Here is a 23,038-nt window from a genome sequence, read left to right on the forward strand (position 1 = left end):
TTGCCATTCCCTGCACCATGCGTCAATTCACTGCAGATCCTCCTGCATTTCAGTACAATTTTCCATTGTTACAACCTCTCGATACACCGCAGCATAATCTGCAAAAAGCCTCAGTGAACTTACGATGTCATCCACAAGGTCATTTATGTATATTGTGAATAGCAACGGTCCTATGACACTCCCCTGCGGCACACCTGAAATCACTCTTACTTCGGAAGACTTCTCTCCATTGAGAATGACATGCTGCGTTCTGTTATCTAGGAACTCTTCAATCCAATCACACAATTGGTCTAATAGTCCATATGCTCTTATGGCTGGTTCATGGGGGTGGTGGGAGGAATGGGGGTATAGGGGGAAGTGGCATGAGAGATCTATTTGCAGACTAGGTTTGGAGTATAGTACCTGTCTGTGCCTCCCCCCCTGAACCATGGACCTTGCCGTTGGTGGGGAGGCTTGCGTGCCACAACGATACAGATAGCCGTACCGTAGGCGCAACCACAACGGAGGGGTGTCTGTTGAGAGGCCAGACAAACGTGTGGTTCCTGAAGAGGGGCAGCAGCCTTTTCAGTAGTTGCAGGGGCAACAGTCTGGATTATTGACTGATCTGGCCTTGTAACACTAACCAAAATGGCCTTGCTGTTCTGGTACTGCGAACGGCTGAAAGCAAGGGGAAACTACAGCCGCAATTTTTCCCGAGGGCATGCAGCTTTACTGTATGATTAAATGATGATGGGGTCCTCTTGGGTAAAATATTCCGGAGGTAAGATAGTCCCCCATTCGGATCTCCACGCGGGGACTACTCAAGAGGATGTCGTTATCAGGAGAAAGAAAACTGGCGTTCTACGGATCGGAGTGTGGAATGTCAGATTCCTTAATCGGGCAGGTAGGGTAGAAAATTTAAAAAGGGAAAAGGATAGGTTAAAGTTAGACATAGGGGGAATTAGTGAAGTTCGGTGACAGGAGGAAGAAGACTTTTGGTCAGGTGAATACAGGGTTATAAGTACAAAATCAAATAGGGGTAATGCAGGAGTAGGTTTAATAATGAATTAAAGAAATAGGAGTACGGTAAGCTACTACAAACAGCATAGTGAACGCATTATTGTGGCCAAGATAGACACGAAGCCCACGCCTATTACAGTAGTACAAGTTTATATGCCAACTAGCTCTGCAGATGACGAAGAAATTGATGAAATGTATGATGAGATAAAAGAAATTATTCAGGTAGTGAAGGGAGACGATAATTTAATAGTCATGGGTGACTGGAATTCGAGAGTAGAAAAAGGGAGAGAAGGAAACATAGTGGGTGAATATGGATTGGGGCTAAGAAATGAAAGAGGAAGCCGCCTGGTAGAATTTTGCGCAGAGCATAACTTAATCATAGCTAATACTTGGTTCAAGAATCATGAAAGAAGGTTGTATACATGGAAGAACCCTGGAGATACTAAAAGGTATCAGATAGATTATATGATGGTAAGATGGAGATTTAGGAACCAGATTTTAAATTGTAAGACATTTTCAGGAGCAGATGTGGACTCTGACCACAATCTATTGGTTATGAACTGAAGATTAAAACTGAAGAAACTGCAAAAAGGTGGGAATTTAAGGAGATGGGACCTGGATAAACTGAAAGAACCAGAGGTTGTACAGTGTTTCAGGGAGAGCATAAGGGAAGAATTGACAGGAATTGGGGAAAGAAATACAGTAGAAGAAGAATGGGTAGCTTTGAGGGATGAGGTAGTGAAAGCAGCAGAGGATCAAGTAGGTAAAAAGACTAGGGCTAGTAGAAACCCTTGGGTAACAGAAGAAATATTGAATTTAATTGATGAAAGGAGAAAATATAAAAAATGCAGAAAATGAAGCAGGCAAAAAGGAATACAAACGTCTCAAAAACGAGATCAACAGGAAGTGCAAAATGGCTAAGCAGGGATGGCTAGAGGACAAATGTAAGGATGTAGAGGCTTATCTCACTAGGGGTAAGATAGATACTGCCTACAGGAAAATTAAAGAGTCCTTTGGAGAAAAGAGAACCAATTGCATGAATATCAAGAGCTCAGATGGAAAACCAGTTCTAAGCAAAGAAGGGAAAGCAGAAAGGTGGAAGGAGTATATAGAGGGTCTATACAAGGGTGATGTACTTGAGGACAATATTATGGAAATGGAAGAGGAGGTAGATGAAGATGAAATGGGAGATATGATACTTCGTGAAGAGTTTGACAGAGCACTGAAAGACCTAAGCCGAAACAAGCTCCCCGGAGTAGACAGTAGACAACATTCCATTAGAACTAGTGACAGCCTTGGGAGAGCCAGTCCTGACAAAACTCTACCAGCTGGTGAGCAAGATGTATGAGACAGGCGAAATACCCTCAGACTTCAAGAAGAATATAATAATTCCAATTCCAAAGAAAGCAGGTGTTGACAGATGTGAAAATTACCGAACTATCAGTCTAATAAGTCACAGCTGCAAAATACTAACGTGAATTCTTTACAAACGAATGGAAAAACTGATAGAAGCCGACCTGGGGGAAGATCATTTTGGATTCCGTAGAAATGTTGGAACACGTGAGGCAATACTGACCCTACGACTTATCTTAGAAAATAGATTAAGGAATGGCAAACCTACGTTTCTAGCATTTGTAGACTTAAAGGAAGCTTTTGACAATGTTGACTGGAATACTCTCTTTCAAATGCTGAAGGTGGCAGGGGTGAAATACAGGCAGCGAAAGGCTATTTACAATTTGTACAGAAACCAAATGGCAGTTATAAGAGTCGAGGGGTATGAAGGGGAAGCAGTGGTTGGGAAGGGAGTGAGACAGGGTTGTAGCCTCTCCCCGATGTTATTCAATCTGTATATTGAGCAAGCAATAAAGGAAACAAAAGAAAAGTTTGAGTAGGTATTAAAATCCATCGAGAAGAAATAAAAACTTTGAGGTTTGCCGATGATATTGTAATTATGCCAGAGACAGCAAGGGACTTGGAAGAGCAGTTGAACGGAATGGACAGTGTCTTGAAAGGAGGGTATAAGATAAACATCAACAAAAGCGAAACGAGGATAATGGAATGTAGTCGAATTAAGTCGGGTGATGCTGAGGGAATTAGATTAGGAAATGAGACACTTAAAGTAGTAAAGGGGTTTTGCTATTTGGGGAGCAAAATAACTGATGATGGTCGAAGTAGAGAGGATATAAAATGTAGACTGGCAATGGCAAGGAAAGCGTTTCTGAAGAAGAAAAATTTGTTAACATCGAGTATAGATTTAAATGTCAGGAAATCGTTTCTGAAAGTATTTGTATGGAGTGTAGCCATGTATGGAAGTGGAACGTGGACGATAAAAAGTTTAGACAAGAAGAGAATAGAAGCCTTCGAAATGTGGTGCTACAGAAGAATGCTGAATATTAGATGGGTAGATCACGTAACTAATGAGGAGGTATTGAATAGGCTTGGGGAGAAGAGAAGTTTGTGGCACAACTTGACTAGAAGTAGGGATCGGTTGGTAGGACAGGTTCTGAGACATCGAGGGATCACCAATTTAGTATTGGAGGGCAGCGTGCAGGGTAAAAATCGTAGAGGGAGACGAAGAGATGAATATGCTAAGCAGGTTCAGAAGGATGTAGGCTGCAGTAGGTACTGGGAGATGAAGCAGCTTGCACAGGATAGATTAGCATGGAGAGCTGCATCATACCAGTCTCAGGACTGAAGACAACAACAACAACAACAACAACAACAACAACCTGTCTGTGAAGGCCTTGGGGAGACCCTCGGCATACCTGGCAACGGAGTTCTTGTCACTGCAGATACTCCAACCCTGTATGGCCAAGCTGTATGGGAGAGGTTTCTTGGTGTGGAAGGAATGCAGGTACTGTTAGTGGGTAGTGCGTTTCATGTTGACAGAGGTATGGATGTAGCCATCAGAGAGGAGGAGGTCAATGTTCAGGAAGTTGGCACCCTGGGTTGTGGAGGACCAAGTGAAGCGGATGGGAGAAAAGGTGTTGAGATTGTGAAGGAACAAAGATAGGTTGTCATGGCTCTTGGTCCAGATGATGTTCATCATCAGTGAACCTAAGCCAGACAAGGGGTTTGGCATTTTGGAAGGTTTAGAAAAGTCTCTTCTAAATGGCCCATAAACAGATTGACATAGGAGGGTGCCATGTGGGCACCCACAGCTGTGCTGCAGATTTGTATGTATGCATTTGCTTCAAAGGAGTAGGTGTTGACTATTAGGATAAAGTTAGTAAGGTGTATGAGGAATGTGGTAGTGGGTTTGGAGTCAGAAGGACATTTGCAAGGTAGTAGTGTTCGATAGGGTTATACCATGGGCATGAGGGATGTTGGTGTATAGGGAAGTGGTGTTAACAGTGACAAGTAAGGATCCAGGAGGTAAAGGAGTGGGGATGTTGGAGAGGTGGTGAAGGAAGTGGTTCATATCATTGATGTGGGAGGCTAGGTTACGGGTAGTTGGTTGGAAGTGTTGATGAGTGAGGGCCGAAATTCTTTCAGTGGGACCACAATAACCAGTCACAATGGGGTGTCCAGGGTAGTTGGGTTTGTGTATTTTGGTGAGCCTGCAAAATGTGGAATATGCAAAATATGCAAGGTGTCATATGGGTGAGGAGGGAAATGGATTCAGGGGAGAAGATCGGGGAAGGGCCTGAGGCTTTAAGCAGGGATTAAAGGTTATGTTGGACTTCTGGGATGGGCTCACTCGGGCAGAGTTTATGGGTGGAAGAGTCAGGTAATTGGCAGAGGTCTTCTTCCAGGTAGTCACTTTGATTCGTAACGGTGGTGGAACCTCAGTCAGCAGGTAGGTGATTAGGTCACAAGCAACACACACTTTGCCATGAAAGTGAGAGACTTCACATGTTCTCAGGAACCACTTCAAGTGTATTGTGTAACTACTAACTTTTTATAGGCAACAGCTTGGTTTTATATTTTCTCACTTATCCGTGGGGGGGGGGGGGGGGGGAGGGGGGGACAAATTTGGTGAAATATACATTTTACACATTTGTAAAATAATGTATATGATGTATAGCCACACTTAATAAAAGTCTGCCCTCTACTTACTTTTTCCTTATCCTCAATATGAACTGCCTGTCACTCCTTATGGTCTGAAACCATTGTGGCTGTAGAAACATGAATCTTGGCAATTACTAAAACCGTCACTGTACTTCATAAATGAAGAAAATAAAAAAAAAAGCAACAGAAAAGCCGCACCTATGTGAATAACTAGAAAATATGACATAAAAATAAAATAAAATCTGAAAGCATGTATGGCAAACAGCAAAACATGACAATGACATCTGCTATAAAGTAGTGTTTGATACATAGTGTAAAAACTATTGTTACAGACTCGTCAGCATCACCTGGAGTTTGTGGACTGCGTAACCTGGGAAACACGTGCTTTATGGCAGCAGGCCTTCAGTGCTTGGCAGCCACACCCTCTCTAGTCCAGTTCTTTCTATCCAGAAATGCAGCTGTCAAGGATGATCCACATTCCTTAACAGATCAGTTCTCTCTTCTCATTCATAAAATGTGGAGTGGCCAATGGGGTGTAATTCGTCCATTTGAATTTAAGCAGGCTCTTGGATTCAACCATCCACAGTTCAAGGATTACAGACAGGTAACACCATAACAAAATGATGATGATAATAGTAATAGTAATAAGAAAGGTAATGATGGTGGTTGTGTTGGCAGTAGCAGCAGCTTGGTTACATACTGTTTACGGAAGGCAAATATCCAAGTTCTGATGTGACAGACAATTCTGACTTACATAAGCCTGCTTTTGTGACCTGCTCACTTACTTTTTGTGGCCCCCTGTGATCAGTGGAAGTCGACTAACTTCGTGCTGTTCTGGAATGTGCACACTCATTGTTAATCTTAGCTACGTAATAGTACTGTTCACCATAACAATAAGTAGCTGTTGGGCATTGTTAAGCATACTGATTATTAATATTACAAAAATGATTGAAAAAGGCTGTACCTAGCCCTTCTACTGACTCGCCTTAAACTTTCATCTCACTTCTGTTCATCCATTATATGTTCGTTTCTTTTGTTTGCTATAAGCTGACTACTATGGAGAAAGGAGATGAAGCTTGCCTTAGCAGCTAATGTGCTGCAAGCCAATCACAATAATGTTGTGTTAATATTAGCAACAGTGTACAGGTCTCCACTAGGAGATAGGGAGCTATTGATAAAAAAGTTTGACTCCCTATTATGCTGTCTGTCATACAAAAAGAAGAAGTTATTGATCTGTGGTGATTTCAGTGTTAACTTTCTAAGCGATTCTGATAGGAAAAGTGAACTAGTAGTGTTGTTAACAACATATAACTTAGAATCAGTGATCAATTTCCCTATACGTATTGCTCAGGGCAGTAGTACTCTAATAGATAATGTATTTGTATAGCAAGGGGATGTAGAACAAACACATGCTTTCTCTGTGGTAAATGGATTATCTGACCATGATGCACAACTGATTAACTTACAAAACCTAATAGGGTGTACACTTCAGAAACCATTAAGTAAAATTGTGAGGGTGGTCAGCCCGGTGTCTATAGATTACTTCAGGGAAAGTTTAGGAAATGTAAACTGGGGAGATGTATATAATGAGCCAAATGCTAGTGATAAATGCGGCCTATTTCTTAATAAATTTATATCCCTTTTTGAACATTGTTTTCCAAAGAAAATTACTAAATGTAACACCACAAACTTTTCAAAGAAACCTTGGATTACCACAGGTATTAAAGTGTCTTCAGAAAGAAAAACAAAACTGTATGAGACAGCAAGAACTAGTAAAGATCCAGAAGTAGTTTTACACCATAAAAATTATTGTAACATACTGAAAAAAGTTGAAAGAAAATCAAGAAATATATATGTTAGAGAAGAAATTAACAACTCCGGCAATAAAATCAAATCAATATGGAATGTTGTTAGAAGGGAGACAGGAAAAGGAACCACTGGGGTAGGTAGTATTACTGTTAAAGAGAATGAGACCATCTTAACCAGTAGTACACAGATAGCCAATGTATTTAACAATCACTTCTTAAGTGTAGAAGAAAAAATTGGTGAGAATAGTTAAAAAGAAAAAGCCAGGCAGTACATGGAAGAGTCAGTTTTGATAAATTTTAGTCGATTAAGTTTCAACTAACAACCTCTTGTGAAATAAGGAAAGTTATCAAATCTTTGAAAAATAAATGTTCTGTTGGAGTAGGTGACATCTCTAACAAGTTATTAAAACAATGTGGAGCAATTACAGCTGATGTTTTGAGTCATATATATGTAATGCATCACTGACTCTGGGGATTTTTCCAGACAGGTTAAAATATGCCATTGTCAGGCCTCTCTACAAAAAGGGGGAAACCATAGATGTCAATAATTACCGGCCAGTATCTTTGCTTACAGCATTTTCAAAAATCTTTGAGAAAGTAACGTATTCAAGAGTGGTTAGGCATCTCAACAGCAATGGGATACTTAGTAAATCACAGTTTGGATTTCAGAAATGTTGATCCACCGAGACAGCAATAGACAATTTCACTGTCCAGATAATAGTCTTTAAATAGTAAAATGTCACCAGTAGGAATATTCTGTGACTTATCCAAAGCATTTGATTGTGTGAACCATGACATTATGTTAGAGAAATTACAATTCTATGGTATAAATGGAACAGCATATGAATGGTTTTAAGTCATATCTACACAACAGGAAGCAAAAAGTCTCTTTATATGCTTCTAGTGATTCAAAGGAGTTTGCCACTTCATCTAACTGGGGTGAAATTACATTACATGTTCCACAAGGTTCGATCATGGGTCCCCTCCTGTTCTTGATATGTGTGAATGACCTCCCTTCTTATGTGAAACAAGATGCTGAACTGACACTGTTTGCTGATGATACAAGCATAATTATTAATCCAGTAAAAGAAAGTCTGATAGAAAATGATACAAATAAGGTCTTTGGAAAAGTTATTAATTGGCTTTGTGCTACTGTGCTTGCTCTGAACTTCGAAAAAACACACTACATCCAATTTTCTGCTGCAAAAAGTATTCCTACAATAAACATAACGCATCAAAAGAAGTCAGTAGCCAGGGTAGAGCATACTAAGTTTTTGGGTGTACATATAGATGAGAATCTTAATTGGAAAATTCATATTTTGGATCTCGTAAAGCAACTAGGTTCAGCAACTTTTGCAATCAGAATAATTGCCAGTTTTGAGGATGTAGAAATTACTAGGCTAACATACTTGGCATACTTTCACTCTCTGATGTGATACGGAATAATTTCTGGGGCAACTCAACACTTAGGCAAAAGGTATTCACTGCTCAAAAGAAAGTAGTTAGAATAATGTGTGGGATTCATAGTCGCACATCTTGTAGGCATCTCTTTAAAAGTTTAGGAATTCTTACAAGTGCTGCACAGTACATTTACTCAGTAATGAAATTTTTTTCTCAACAACATGGACCAATTTAAAATCAACAGTGACATTCATAATTACAATACCAGAAAAAAGAAAGACCTACACTATCCTTTACTTAACCTATCTTTGGCACAGAAAGGGGTAAAATATGCCGCTATAAAACTTTTTTGATAAATTACCAGATGAAATGAATGGTCTGACATACAGCAGTAATAGTTTCAAAAACAAATTGAAATCATACCTCCTTGACAATTCCTTCTAGACCATAGATGAATTCTTGAATATGAATAAATAAATCTGGAGATATAATATATGCATTTTGTGCCATTTAAGGGAATGGGATAGATAATATAAATATTTAGGTATAACACTATAATGTAAAAAAAAAGTTGTTTCCTGTGCGCATTTCTTGTGCATTTGACACGTTCCACATCATGACAGTTTTTCTGTGCTATTGATCAATGGAACATGTAACTAACTAACTCCCACTCCCAACATCCTCTGCTCAGGTACCAAGTAAAAGTGTGCAGTCAGTAAAGTCTTCAGAATCATTAAGCAGCATCATATTCCTCTTCAATGCTCAACATTTTGATCCCTCTACTGAGATCTTGTTTGGGAATCCACTGGTGCCCCCGAATATGTGTGGCTAGACAATGTGGTATTCACTTATAAAATGCTGTTTACCTACTTTTTGATTTTAGAAGTGGAATCACCAGGTAACACTATACATGGTGCCATTGGTGAGGTGACATTGTTGAGTAATTACTGAAAGCAGCTATAGGAAAGGGGCAGAAGAATCCAAAATATTATTCTTGTTTTATAGCTTTGGTGGTATCCGGGTAGTTGTTCCTTGCTCGCCGTGAATGATGTTTGCTACCTCGATAGTTGGTAGCTGCATCACTATTGAAGTTGCACTCATTTTTCGATATTTTAACTTCTTCCTGGACCTTCATTCTATAAATATAATATTCTGTGGCTAGCTCTCATATGTTTTTAAAATCCATAAGCTTGTCACATTCTTCGTGGTGTTGATTTTGCTTTTTGTTTTGTGTGTAGTGTTCATGCTCTTTAATGTTTCCTTTTAGAGTCCTTCCAGTTTTGCCAATAAATACTTTGCCAAGTCAATGTCATTTCATAGGCTCCTGCAGTGTGGAGACAGTCAGGTGCATCCATTATAGGCCGGATGAAATCTTATACCATTACTCAGAAAGAGTCTGCCCCTGCAGTCAGTTAATTTGGTAACAAATGGTACCCTAACCGAATGAGTAGGAGGTCCTTGTTCTTCTTTTCTGCATTACTATTCTTACCATGTTGTTTGACTGCCCTGTTTATGGGTAGGGCATTGTAGCCATTAGCTGCCAATGTTTCAGAAAATAAAACTGTGATCGCTATATCTTACTATCATTGATGCAGAATGCATGTGCAGACCATGTTCATAATGTCTTGCTTCCAGGTTGGGTGGTGGTATGAAGTAGTCTTTAAATTCCTATTGGTAGATTAGCTGTAAACTCTTTGTTCTAGAATGTTGTATTTAGTAGATCAACACATTTAAGAATGGGAAGCTGTCCTTACTCCATCGCCAAGCAGAAGCTGATTTTTTTCAGATGAATGTTATTCATAAATTGTGGAACTTAATATAATCCTGCCTTGTAGTGTAGCCATATAACAAACATGTTATCCACATAACAGGGCCAGCCACATTATTTTATTTCCTCATTACTTAATGCCTTTTGTTTAAACTGCTCCATAAAAATGTCAGCTGCTTCACCGAACATAGGTGAGCCCACAGTGACCCCAAAACATTTTATGTAAACTTCCCCTTTGTGTTTAAAATAACGTAGCCAAAAGTAAGATTGAACTAGGCCATACACATCCGAAGTAATTGAACCCCGTGGTATCTGCGAAAGGGACATTAGTAGGTAAAAATGTTATGTCAAAGCTTACCAGTTTATCAATTGCACATACTTCACTGTGCACAATATTTTCAAAAAATATTTTGTATCCTTCACAAAATTCGTTTTTCTGACAAGATGCTTCAGTTTCCCCAGTAAATAACTTATATGGGTCTCAGCAGACATCTTTCTTTGAAGAGGAATATGATGTCACCTAACCATTGAGAAGTATTACCATCAATTCTGATGTAACACACGTAATCAACACAAGGTACATACTTAGCAACAAAGTACAATACTTTCATATTAGTAACAGTCATGAGCTTGCAGGGAAGTCAGTTTCGTATTGTATTACCGTATTTACTCGAATCTAAGCTGCACCTGAAAAATGAGACTCGAAATCAAGGAAAAAAATTTTCCTGAATCTAAGCCGCACCTGAAATTTGAGACTCGAAATTCAAGGGGAGAGAAAAGTTTTAGGCCGCACCTCCAAATCGAAACAAAGTTGGTCTATTGTAATATGAGACATAATTTAGGTCGAATGAATGACGATACAGCTACAGTAGTTTGGTTCGAGTCGTAAGCTTAGCACTTAAGCTTTACCAGGTAGCCATTGCTATGCGTCAGACACTCCGTCTGTATTTATACAGATACCCTTCCTTTTTCACATGCTTCGTCTGGTTTGAATCGGTTGCTTATTTTTCTTCGATCTGATAAGTCCCATTCTCTTTGTCATAGGTGTTTACGACACTCTAAGCTGAAAATGCATTACTGTACTGTGTCATGCATTGTTTGTCGCATTTTGATAATGAGTGTTTATGACCTGTCGCCGCTTGCGGCATGGCTTGCTTTTGTGCGCACTACAGTCGCTTACAATTAAAAAAAGAGAGGAATTGTCTCATTAGCGAAACAGTGGTAAGAGACTGGTATTTGTTGTTACTTACATTGCTGCTTTCTTTGATAATGATCAACAAGAACCAAATAATAGACTGCGTATGATAGATGTTCTGAATGAGAGTTTTCGCTAAAATTTTTCTCCGTTTGTAAATCTTTGCAGACGCCTTTCGTGTACATTACATTCTGCACAGAAATTAGTCATCTTAGATTTAAAAATCTAGTCAATTGCCGTGCTTCATTTATGATTGTATCACTATTAGGCATAACAATAATACGAATATAAACATGACATGATATGTATATTCTTCCGCATTTGCTGTTGTCTCACACTAGTTTCGTGGGTTATTAGGCAGACAGGATTTAAATGAGATAGCAGCAAACACGAAAGAATACATGGCAAAATGTTTATATTCGTATTATTCTTATGGTGAAGAGAATACTGCATGCGATTCACAATTCATAAAAGTTCCTATTAGCAACCATCTCTTTTCACAGGTAGGAAAAAATTCAGAACGTAGAGTTGGCCGTATTGTCAAACATCCCAAACCAGTCGGATTTTCGTAGTACGTTTAAATGCTGCTACATTCGAAGATGAACAATACGGAATTTGTATTTACTTCGTTGGATAATGTATGGAAAAGCAGTGGTCAAAACTCGGGGCGGAGAAAAAAGCTCGTCTTCCATCTTTCTTTTTTTTTTTAATTTATTTAGTGACGCAGAGGTTTTGGCGCCAGTATTTATCTTTGTGCCTGCAAACCATGCCTGTGTAGCGCTACATATATTCGACGGCAGAAATTAGTTGTGGTGGCACCTACCAACATTTTTCAGAACTTCCGCTTACTTTGCACTCGATTCTAAGCCGCAGGCGGTTTTTTGGATTACAAAAACCGGAAAAAAAATGCGGCTTAGAGTCGAGTAAATACAGTAGTTTTTCCTGAAATGTTGGTCTCAAGAGTGTTGTGGCAGAGTTTGTGTGGAGATTTTAGTGAACTCTTAGAAGCTTGTAGCTTGAGCTGTGGATCATTCTAGGGGCCAGTTTTGTGTATTTAGTGTTTTAATTTCCCATTTAGAGATATGCCTTCTTGACTGCTGTTTTGAACCCCATCTGCAAATTAATCCCACTTAATGCCCCCATGCTGGAATCTCACTCAGTTACTTGATTTTCAGTTGATATTAAATAAAATATTTGTTTTGATATAACAAAGATTTTAGTGACAAACTCAATAAACAGCATTTATTGTTTATTAATAACTATCAAAATGAAGCTTTTACTTGAGCTCTGCTCAGTCCATGAGGTCTTGCAGAACAACACTAACTCAAAAATCATTGTATTAAAAATACTTTCAAAATGCAGATACACTTTTTTATGTAGGAAAGACATTAAGGCTTTGTATCTTTCCAGTCACTTCATAAAGTTTGCTTAGGTGATCTACTTCGTTGCATATTTCCCATTAAAGGCACATATCCAGGTCCTTGCCCCAGACCAGCACTTATTTTTAATTTTGTATATCTAATTGACAGTTCAGTGGTCAAATATTTCTGTGTGGAGCAGGCTCACGCTTTAGGTTCAGTAACGGGTATTCACTAAAGTCCTCTGTCCAGGCCATCTTAAAATTGACAATAAATGCAAAACAGCAATTGTGTCACTTTGCAAGGTTTTGACTGGCAATATTGCAACTTGGCCAAAGAGTTCATAATTGATACTCCAACTTCTGACTCTGGTGTGGTTATCAATAACTTCAGAGTGCCATCACAGGTACTTTGTAACAAATCAGTTGTTACGAAACTGCATAAAATGTTAGTTCCACAGCTAGGCATTGGCTTATCTCTAGTGTCGTGAAGAGTTGTGTGCTTGTTGTGTTGTATTCTTCAAAGAAATTTTGTGAAGTATTTAGCAATAATTTCTTAACAAGAAATTAAATGATCTCTGCTTTAACAGCTGTTAGACTGGGGCTAAGCTGTTTCAGAGTTTTTTTAATAATAAGAAGATATACTAATTGTTAGATGTGTACATTTGTAGATTAATGTGATTGTTTTGAATTTTCATCATCTATTTTCATATACACTTATCTCCTGAGGTGGTACACCACGCATGAGATGCAAAGTTTTTCATCCGAGCTAGAATTGTGGACAATTTACATAACAGAGAATTATTTATGTTTATTAGATGATGTGTTAGTATGTATAATGTGAATACAGCTAAACTTTTGTTGATATTTATTGCAGCATGATTGTCAAGAATTTCTTGCACTGTTACTCGATAACCTTCATGAACAACTCAACACCGCAAGCAACAAAAGTGAACACTCGGATGTATCTACTGCTCCAGCCACTCCACATAGTCAGTGTGAAACAACAGATGACAGAGATTCTGCTAGGAAGCTTGTTGTCGAACACATTGATCCTGAAATTATCACACAGGCTAGTATATTATAAGTGATAATGACATTTGACAACATCTTCAGAGAAATTGAATGTATATGCCATTGTTTAGTGACTAAAATGTTACATTAAGATGATTAATTTTTGTTAATTGGCTGTTCAAGTGATGGTAGACATACATTGTGACTGAAGATTTGATTTTTTTCAGTATTTTTGCAGCTGTGAGAGATCCTGAATGCACTTGCTGTTGATTTTTTTCCTTGTTGCTTGGAATTCATAGAGCCAGTTACCCCTCTGACCTCATAATCAAATATTGACCATAAAATGAAAATGATAGATAAATGGTAAATGAAAAAAAGATGGGTGGCGTAATTGTGTTTTGTACAATTAAATTGCTTACTTGACATATTAATGCTATGTTCAGTAAGCAAATGCCCCGTAAATACTTGCTGCTTTTTAATATTTAACTCTGTTCCGTGACAGAAAGCATTTACAACACAGTTTAAAAAATGGAAATTCAGGGCGCCTATCGCGTACTGCATTTGTTGCAGCTTTCATTTGTGATCGCCCATGGAAAGTCAGCTTATTGGTAAAAACTGATTCAACTGCTTACAGTTATCAGTACCGGTACTGCTTTTGAGCCGTACAACACTCTTATCAAAAGACTGGCCATGCAATGATCAGTATGATTAAAAGTACTGGTATTTCAAACATTACTTCACAATAATTATCTATTCAGCAACTTGAATGAATTGCCACACTCATTATGCCCATTAAAAAAGTATTGTTTATAAGACAAACATAATAATTAAGTATGTGGAAAATTGTTCAATAATGATTACTGTCTGTCTGTAATTAATGCTCCAGTACATACAGTTACAACATATTCAGACTAAATTCCCATTAAAACTGCAAACTTATCTCATTAACACAGTGTACAAACATTGCCTAAACAATTTAATAAAGTCTGCCAATTGTATCATCACAAAAGGAGTTACAGCAGCATCTCGAATAGTAATTGTACGACAAGTACATAATCTGCAACTCCGCATACCGTTAAAAAAACAAAGGAAGAGAGTAGAACGCAGTGATATGTTTACGTAAAATTTACTTGCCAATGCAGTTAATTTTTCATCTTGCCCAGCCTGACACATTCTATACATTGATAAAATAGAACTTTTAAACATTTGATGTGTTAATCTTTAGATGGTGATGAATTCCTGGCTTTCTTGTGTTTTTTATAACCACATCCAACTTGATACATGTTAACAGAGGTTAAAAATTCCTTTCTCTGTAATTGTAGGTCCTTTTTACATCACCTGCAGCCTTAGTATGGTGTTCATAATGTATTCAGTTGGAATTAAATTTTGTGTCCATTCACGTCTCTCTTTGTACATGAAACTAAAGAGTAGAGATACTTATCATTCACTCTCGAGTTAAGATTTTTGAAATGTAAATCACTATTCACATTTCACTTAATTCATATACTTGTTTTTAGAAAATCAACTTGAAAAACTCCATAAAATTACAAAGAAACAGAATGGCTGGCCAGTACATACTTTCAGCAGGTGAAATTCCAGCATTGCACATGGATACATTTAAAAGTTTTCCACTCTGTGTTCTCTGTGTCAAATTGAAGTGTTTGTACTATGATGCCCCTTTGATCATTGACATACCAATTTGATTGGCAGTAGGTGGCTCCTTAGATATGTAGAAATTGTGATAACTTAATTCATCTGTGTAATCAAGTGGAGGAGCTCAGTTTTCTATAGAGTGTTGTTGTATCCAGTTTTTATCAGAAGCAACATAACTATAAAATTAATATCACTTGAGTAATGTGTATGTTGCTATCTTTTACTGCATCTTTTTAAATCATTTTTATTTTCTTAAGGACAATGTGGAAGTTGAGTGACATAAATTTTCTTAAGTGATGTAATTCTACGTGCTTTGTGTGTTCTAAACAGGACCAACTATGTGTTTGCTTACAGGGCACTTTAACTACAGACAGTATGAAGTCAAATCACTCATCATCCTCGGGTAGTTCTGACAGTTCGGGTGAAGGCAGGAACCTTTTCAGAATGCAGCAAATTCCAGAAGGGGTTGTTCCATTTCAAGATACAGAACCATATACTGGAGATCTGGTGATGGAAGTGACAGAAGATAGTGTTGAACATAATTATGAGAGATCAGAAGGTGACAAGGAAGATTCCTCTTTTGTTTCAAATCCTAACTGCAGTGACAGCAATTCCAGTTATAACATAATTTCCCATAATTCATTGAAGAGGAATGGAAAAATCCCAGTTGCAGAAAAAGTGTTGGAAAAGAATGTTGTTGCAAGCCAGTTAAATAATGTGGCACAGGGTTTTCGAGGATTACAGGATATATTAAAAGACGCAAAGACATCAAATGTTAATGTACTTGTCACTGAAGAGGAAGCTAACAATGAACTCCGTTTCGATTCAGAAAAGTATCCAAAACATGAAAGTGCGAGGAGAAGAGACCCTCTGGAAAACCCTAATCTTACAGAGTTCCATAATTTTGATTGTAAAACTGTAAGTGTGAAAAGAATAAAGGAAACAAACCTTCTGCAAGAGACTGTTGAATCAACTTCAGAGTATGTAGTGGGTTATAATCTAGAATCAAGTAGGTGTTTTAATAATATCAAACGAATGAAGCTGGAAGATACAGAGAAGAATTTTCGAATGGAGTGTGAACGCAAGATGAGAGACTTGGATACAACTGTAGCAGAAGTGGGCAGTTCTGCTGGTCACAGTGAAGATGCAGAAGTTCCATCAACATCAACTTCGGTAGCCCTCAGTGATGAAATAGAAGCTGATAAACATTGGGATAAGCACCTTAGTCTCAACCAAAGTGTTATTGTGGATTCATTCCAGGGTCAGTTCAAAAGCACTGTGAGTATTATATTTCTATTCTGCAATCATACACAGTACTACTACTTCTCCTTGATATAGTAATTATTTATTGAAAGAAGTATTTTTGTTTATCTGTCCAAAACTTCATCCTCAGATTTAAAAATTCACATTTGTCAAATGCCTTTAAAGGTCAAACTTTATATCTCTCAGTATCACTAATAATGGCCAAAGTTCGGGGGGAGTGGAAGAAGAAATTCCCTATTACTTACTTTCTTGTATGTGCTGCTTTGGCTGTTTTGTAGATGCATTTACACACTCTTAGCAGATGTCTAGTGGTATTTTTCTACTAATTCTAGAGATTTCAAATTGTTCTTAAAGTTTTGGTGGGGGATGCCTTTCAGACACCACTTCTGCATCATGATGAGAAGAATTTTGAAGAGTGAAAAAAATAATTATTCTTAACTGTTAGCTATTGATGCTAAGTGCAAGGCAAAGCTCAGAATAAACTAGAGAATATCACAAGTAAGTTTGCTGATAATTCTATTGTAATAGAGGGGACTTCAGTTTGTCAGATATCTGCTGGCAGAGAAAGGGATTTGTATAACATTGTTCTGAATGTCTTGTCTGAAAATTACTTTGAGCAGATACTTAAAGAAACAATAAATGAAAGCAATGTCTTAGGCTTCTAGTAATTAGCAAACCAGGACTTTTCAAATACGTTAGTCAGTCAGTCAGTTACTTTTTCGAAATGATGTGGAACGAGTCAGTTTACAGGATATGTGCACGTGATTAGTGTTACATTCATTTAATTTCGAGGAAGGAGTCAGTGATCACTAATCTGTGATAGTTTCAGTATCTTATTCTACTAATATTTATTTTGAACCAGTTTTTGGCTTACGAACCACCATCAAGAAATAGCTAAATAATATATTTGGTTAGCAAGAGTGAGAGGACACAAATTACAGAGTATGTAAGTGGTCAACATCAAATAATGAGCTCTAAGAATGAGGATGTGGAGCACAAATGTGTAAAATCCCAAAGTACATTATTGCGCAATATCCCTGGAACAAGTATGTGCCAAGCAGTATTGTGAGGGATGGATGAGACACATTGCAGTTCAGTAGGCATGTTCGAAACTTGCTATGAAAGCAAAGAGAGCTTCATCTTCAATTTAAGAAAAATGAAAGCCTGGAAGACAAACAGAAGCTGAGTGAAGCCAAAACAAACACGAGGAAAGCAATCTGAGAAGCATTCAATAAATTTCAAAGTAAATTTTCATCTAACAATTGGACTAAAAATTTTAAGAATATTTGGTCTTATGAAGGCCTAGAGTCAATCACTAGATCAAAATCAGGTCTTCAGTTGCTCAGTGACCATAGTGGCACTGAAACAGGTGATGACAGGCCAAAAAATTGAAGTCAATCTTCCAAAATTGTTTAATCACGGAATATCGTAATATGGTTCCTCCTTTTAATCATCGCTGAATGCCAAAATGGTAGGGATTGAGATAAGTCATCGGAGAATGAAAGTCGATTAGCAGTAGTAGAAAGACAGCTGGACCAGATGAGATAAGAGTGGGGTTCTATAGAGATTATGTGAAAGAACTTTCTTTGCTTCTAGTAGTACTGTATTGTAGGTCACTGGATCAATGAAGCATATCTAGTGATTGGAAAAAAGCATAGATCGTTAAAATTTTCAAGAAAGGTCGTCATTAGAAGTGCATAATTGTATGCCTATATTGCTGACTCCAGTCTGTTGTAGGAGTATGGGACACGTTTTATGCTTTCAGAGAACAAAAATCTCCACTGTAAAAATTAGCATGGGTTCTACTAACAGAGATACTGTAAAACACAGTTCACTCTATGATAATGATCGAAGCAGACGAAATGAATTAAAATTTGTGCTGCAGCCGGGACTTGCTTGCTAGGCAGATGGTCAACATTGCTGCACGAACTACCCAAGCTGAGAGCTCTTCCCAACACAAACTTTGATTCATTTTTCCCTTACATATTGTCACTACTGCCAATATCGGAGAGCCCTGGCAGTAGTGAAATTTTGTGGATTAGGAAATGGGAGAACATGGCAGCAAAATCACGGTTGTCATCTGCTAAGCAAAAGTACAGGCTTTTTTTGTCTTGCTTAAAAATAAAATGAAGTGTCCTGGTGAGTAGTGGACAAAGGTAGTGATCCATTGGCACACTTGAAGTAATGCTGTTTGTTTATTGAACATGAAGTAAGTCATTACAGTTCAAAGACAAAAGTACACACATGAAATAAGCTGAAAATGTCCTCCAGTGATGACTGGAGAACACAGCAGAATAACCTACAGGAACAATACGTAGCCAGTGCTCACAAGGACAAAGTCCAGATCCTCGGTAGAGGCAAGGAGCTGAGGAAGCAGCTTCTTCTGGAGCAGTGGTCACATGGCAGTGACTGGGAGCCCCATGAAGGCACGGGATGGCACTGTCAGTTGGGTTGCAGTGCTGGTAGGCGTCGTGGTTCGTGTGACTTCCCATGTTTTAAACATATAAGTGGACATCAGTTGTGTGTCAGTGCAGTGTGGTGATGAGGTATTACAGTTGTTAAACTTTCAGTCACAGCAACAGTAGTTTATCATACAATACAGAGATATTTTACAATACAGACACTACTGTAAATTACACTTTCATGTAAGATTTTTTTAGTGTGTTGAAGTTTTCATTTTGTTACTAGTTTAACGGGAACAATATTTCAGACATCATTTTCAGCTAAGAATTAAAGTTTAACTATATTGTGATGTTATGGGTCAATAAAGGTGTTCCTCTGATAATCCTACCTTTTTCTCATTCCAAACGGATTATCAAGGTTTTATGGTAGTAGAATAATTAAAGATAAACACTCAGCATACATGCTTATGGAAATGAATAATGCATCATATAACTAAGGCATTGAACAGTAAATATCTACATGAACAAGAACTGGAACCTAATACTTATTTATAACTTTCGTTGTTCTCCAGAACACACAAATTTTTCTCCCAATGACAGGGATGTGACTGGGGTAACAAGTTGTCTGGTGGAGGAGGTGAAATGAATAAAGAAAATGAGAGGGGCAGGAACAGTTTACCTTTGTTACATTGCCATTACAGTTGTTGAACTGTAAAGTAATTATGCTCTTTTCTGCCATCATCAGGAATATTTTGTTCCACTAAAGGATATGCCTCTTTACACTGAATTAATGTAGTTCCAATGTGAATGAACAGTAGTCTTTAATAACTGTTGTATCACCATAGCACATATGAGATAGACTGTATCACTGGAAATTGAAGAGTTGCCCGTATCAGTTAGATTACTTCATTGCTTTCCAGATTTTGTACAATATGAGTACTGAATACCTCGGTTCAGTGAAGATAGTGTTAAAGTTTCAAATCGTTATTCCTTGTTTTTAATAAGAGAAAAATTTTTCTGTGTACATAGCTTCCTGAAAAGGAATTACATTGTGTGATAACCTGTAAATCATTCATTCGTTCTTACGAGAGTTTCAGTGATTTGCTTGAACTTTATAAGAAGCATTGTTAGTCACGAACATGAAGTTTGTTAGTAAATTTTGTATCAATTTGTTTCAGAGCAGTTTCACAGAGTTTTTGAAGTTCATATCGTTGTTGTTGTTGTTGTTGTTGTTGTTGTTGTTGTCGTCTTCAGTCCTGAGACTGGTTTGATGCAGCTCTCCATGCTAATCTATCCTGTGCAAACTCCTTCATCTCCCAGTACCTACTGCAACCGACATCCTTCTGAATCTGCTTAGTGTATTCATCTCTTGGTCTCCCTCTACGATTTTTACCCTCCACACTGCCCTCCAATGCTAAATTTGTGATCCCTTGATGCCTCAGGACATGTCCTACCAACTGATCCCTTCTTCTAGTCAAGTTGTGCCACAAACTTCTCTTCTCCCCAATTCTATTCAATACCTCCTCATTAGGTATGTGATCTACCCGCTTAATCTTCAACATTCTTCTGTAGCACCACATTTCAAAAGCTTCTATTCTCTTCTTGTCCAAACTATTTATTGTCCATGTTTCACTTCCATACATGGCTACACTCCATACAAATACTTTCAGAAACGACTTCCCGACACTTAAATCCATACTCGATGTTAACAAATTTTTCTTCTTCAGAAACGCTTTCCTTGCCATTGCCTGTCTACATTTTTATCTCCTCTCTACTTCGACCATCATCAGTTATTTTGTTCCCCAAATAGCAAAACTCCTTTACTACTTTAAGTGTCTCATTACCTAGTCTAATTCCCTCAGCATCACCCGACTTAATTCGACTACATTCCATTATCCTCGTTTTGCTTTTGTTGATGTTCATCTTATATCCTCCTTTCAAGACACACTCCATTCCGTTCAACTGCTCTTCCAAGTCCTTTACTGTCTCTGACAGAGTTACAATGTCATCGGCGAACCTCAAAGTTTTTATTTCTTCTCCATAGATTTTAATACCTATTCCGAACTTTTCTTTTGTTTCCTTTATTGCTTGCTCAACATACAGATTGAATAGCATCGGGGAGAGGCTACAACCCTGTCTCACTCCCTTCCCAACCACTGCTTCCCTTTCATACCCCTCGACTCTTATAACTGCCATCTGCTTTCTGTACAAATTGTAAATAGCCTATTGCTCCCTGTATTTTACCCCTGCCACCTTTAGAATTTGAAAGAGAGTATTCCAATCAACATTGTCAAAAGCTTTCTCTAAGTCTACAAATGCTAGAAACGTAGGTGTGCCTTTCCTTAATCTTCCTTCTAAGATAAGTCGTAAGGTCATTATTGCCTCACGTGTTCCAACATTTCTACGGAATCCAAACTGACCTTCCCCCAGGTCGGCTTCTATTAGTTTTTCCATTCGTCTGTAAAGAATTCGTGTTAGTATTTTGCAGCTGTGGCTTATTAAACTGATTGTTCGGTAATTTTCACATCTGTCAACACCTGCTTTCTTTGGGATTGGAATTATTATATTCTTCTTGAAGTCTGAGGGTATTTCGCCTGTGTCATGCATCTTGCTCACCAGATGGTCGAGTTTTGTTAGGACTGGCTCTCCCAAGGCTGTCAGTAGTTCCAAATGGAATGTTGTTTTCTCTGGGGGCCTTGTTTCGACTCAGGTCTTTCAGTGCTCTGTCAAACTCTTCACGCAGTATCGTATCTCCCATTTCATCTTCATCTACATCCTCTTCCATTTCCATAATATTGTCTTCAAGTACATCACCCTTGTTTAGACCCTCTTATATCTACATCTACATCTACATCTATACTCCGCGAGCCACCTTACGGTGTGTGGCGGAGGGTACTTATTGTACCACTATCTGATCCCCCCTTCCCTGTTCCATTCACGAATTGTGCGTTGGAAGAACGACTGCTTGTAAGTCTCCGTATTTGCTCTAATTTCTCGGATCTTTTCGTTGTGATCATTACGCAAGATATATGTGGGCGGTAGTAATATGTTGCCCATCTCTTCCCGGAATGTGCTCTCTCGTAATTTCGATAATAAACCTCTCCGTATTGCGTAACGCCTTTCTTGAAGTGTCCGCCACTGGAGCTTGTTCAGCATCTCCGTAACGCTCTCGCGCTGACTAAATGTCCCCATGACGAATCGCGCTGCTTTTCGCTGGATCATGTCTATCTCTTCTATTAATCCAACCTGGTAAGGGTCCCATACTGATGAGCAATACTCAAGAATCGGACGAACAAGCGTTTTGTAAGCTACTTCTTTCGTCGATGAGTCACATTTTCTTAGAATTCTTCCTATGAATTTCAACCTGGCGCCTGCTTTTCCCACTATTTGTTTTATGTGATCATTCCACTTCAGATCGCTCCGGATAGTAACTCCTAAGTATTTTACGGTCGTTACCGCTTCCAATGATTTACCACCTATGGCATAATCGTACTGGAATGGATTTCTGCCCCTATGTATGCGCATTATATTACATTTATCTACGTTTAGGGAAAGCTGCCAGCTGTCGTACCATGCATTAATCCTCTGCAGGTCCTCCTGGAGTACGTACGAGTCTTCTGATGTTGCTACTTTCTTGTAGACAACCGTGTCATCTGCAAATAGCCTCACGGAGCTACCGATGTTGTCAACTAAGTCATTTATGTATATTGTAAACAATAAAGGTCCTATCACGCTTCCCTGCGGTACTCCCGAAATTACCTCTACATCTGCAGATTTTGAACCGTTAAGAATGACATGTTGTGTTCTTTCTTCTAGGAAATCCTGAATCCAATCACAAACCTGGTCCGATATTCCGTAAGCTCGTATTTTTTTCACTAAACGTAAGTGCGGAACCGTATCAAATGCCTTCCTGAAGTCCAGGAATACGGCATCAATCTGCTCGCCAGTGTCTACGGCACTGTGAATTTCTTGGGCAAATAGGGCGAGCTGAGTTTCACATGATCTCTGTTTGCGGAATCCATGTTGGTTATGATGAAGGAGATTTGTATTATCTAAGAACGTCATAATACGAGAACACAAAACATGTTCCATTATTCTACAACAGATTGACGTAAGCGAAATAGGCCTATAATTATTCGCATCTGATTTATGACCCTTCTTGAAAAT

At 38.4% G+C, this 23,038-nt stretch overlaps 1 protein-coding gene across 4 annotated transcripts in view; it reads left to right on the forward strand.

The window, feature by feature from the left end:
- LOC124619395 overlaps positions 1-23,038 on the forward strand; it is a 199,687-nt gene that overhangs the window by 74,045 nt on the left and 102,604 nt on the right. For all 4 annotated transcript variants that reach the window (XM_047145747.1, XM_047145748.1, XM_047145750.1 and 1 more), the window contains 3 exons: positions 5,343-5,614; positions 13,417-13,611; positions 15,561-16,484. In XM_047145747.1, coding sequence (XP_047001703.1) covers positions 5,343-5,614; positions 13,417-13,611; positions 15,561-16,484 — 1,391 coding nt within the window. The remainder of the gene's footprint in view (positions 1-5,342; positions 5,615-13,416; positions 13,612-15,560; positions 16,485-23,038) is intronic.

The sequence above is a fragment of the Schistocerca americana genome, chromosome 6, assembly GCF_021461395.2.
Source record: "Schistocerca americana isolate TAMUIC-IGC-003095 chromosome 6, iqSchAmer2.1, whole genome shotgun sequence".
In the NCBI taxonomy this organism is placed as follows: Eukaryota; Metazoa; Arthropoda; class Insecta; order Orthoptera; family Acrididae; genus Schistocerca; species Schistocerca americana.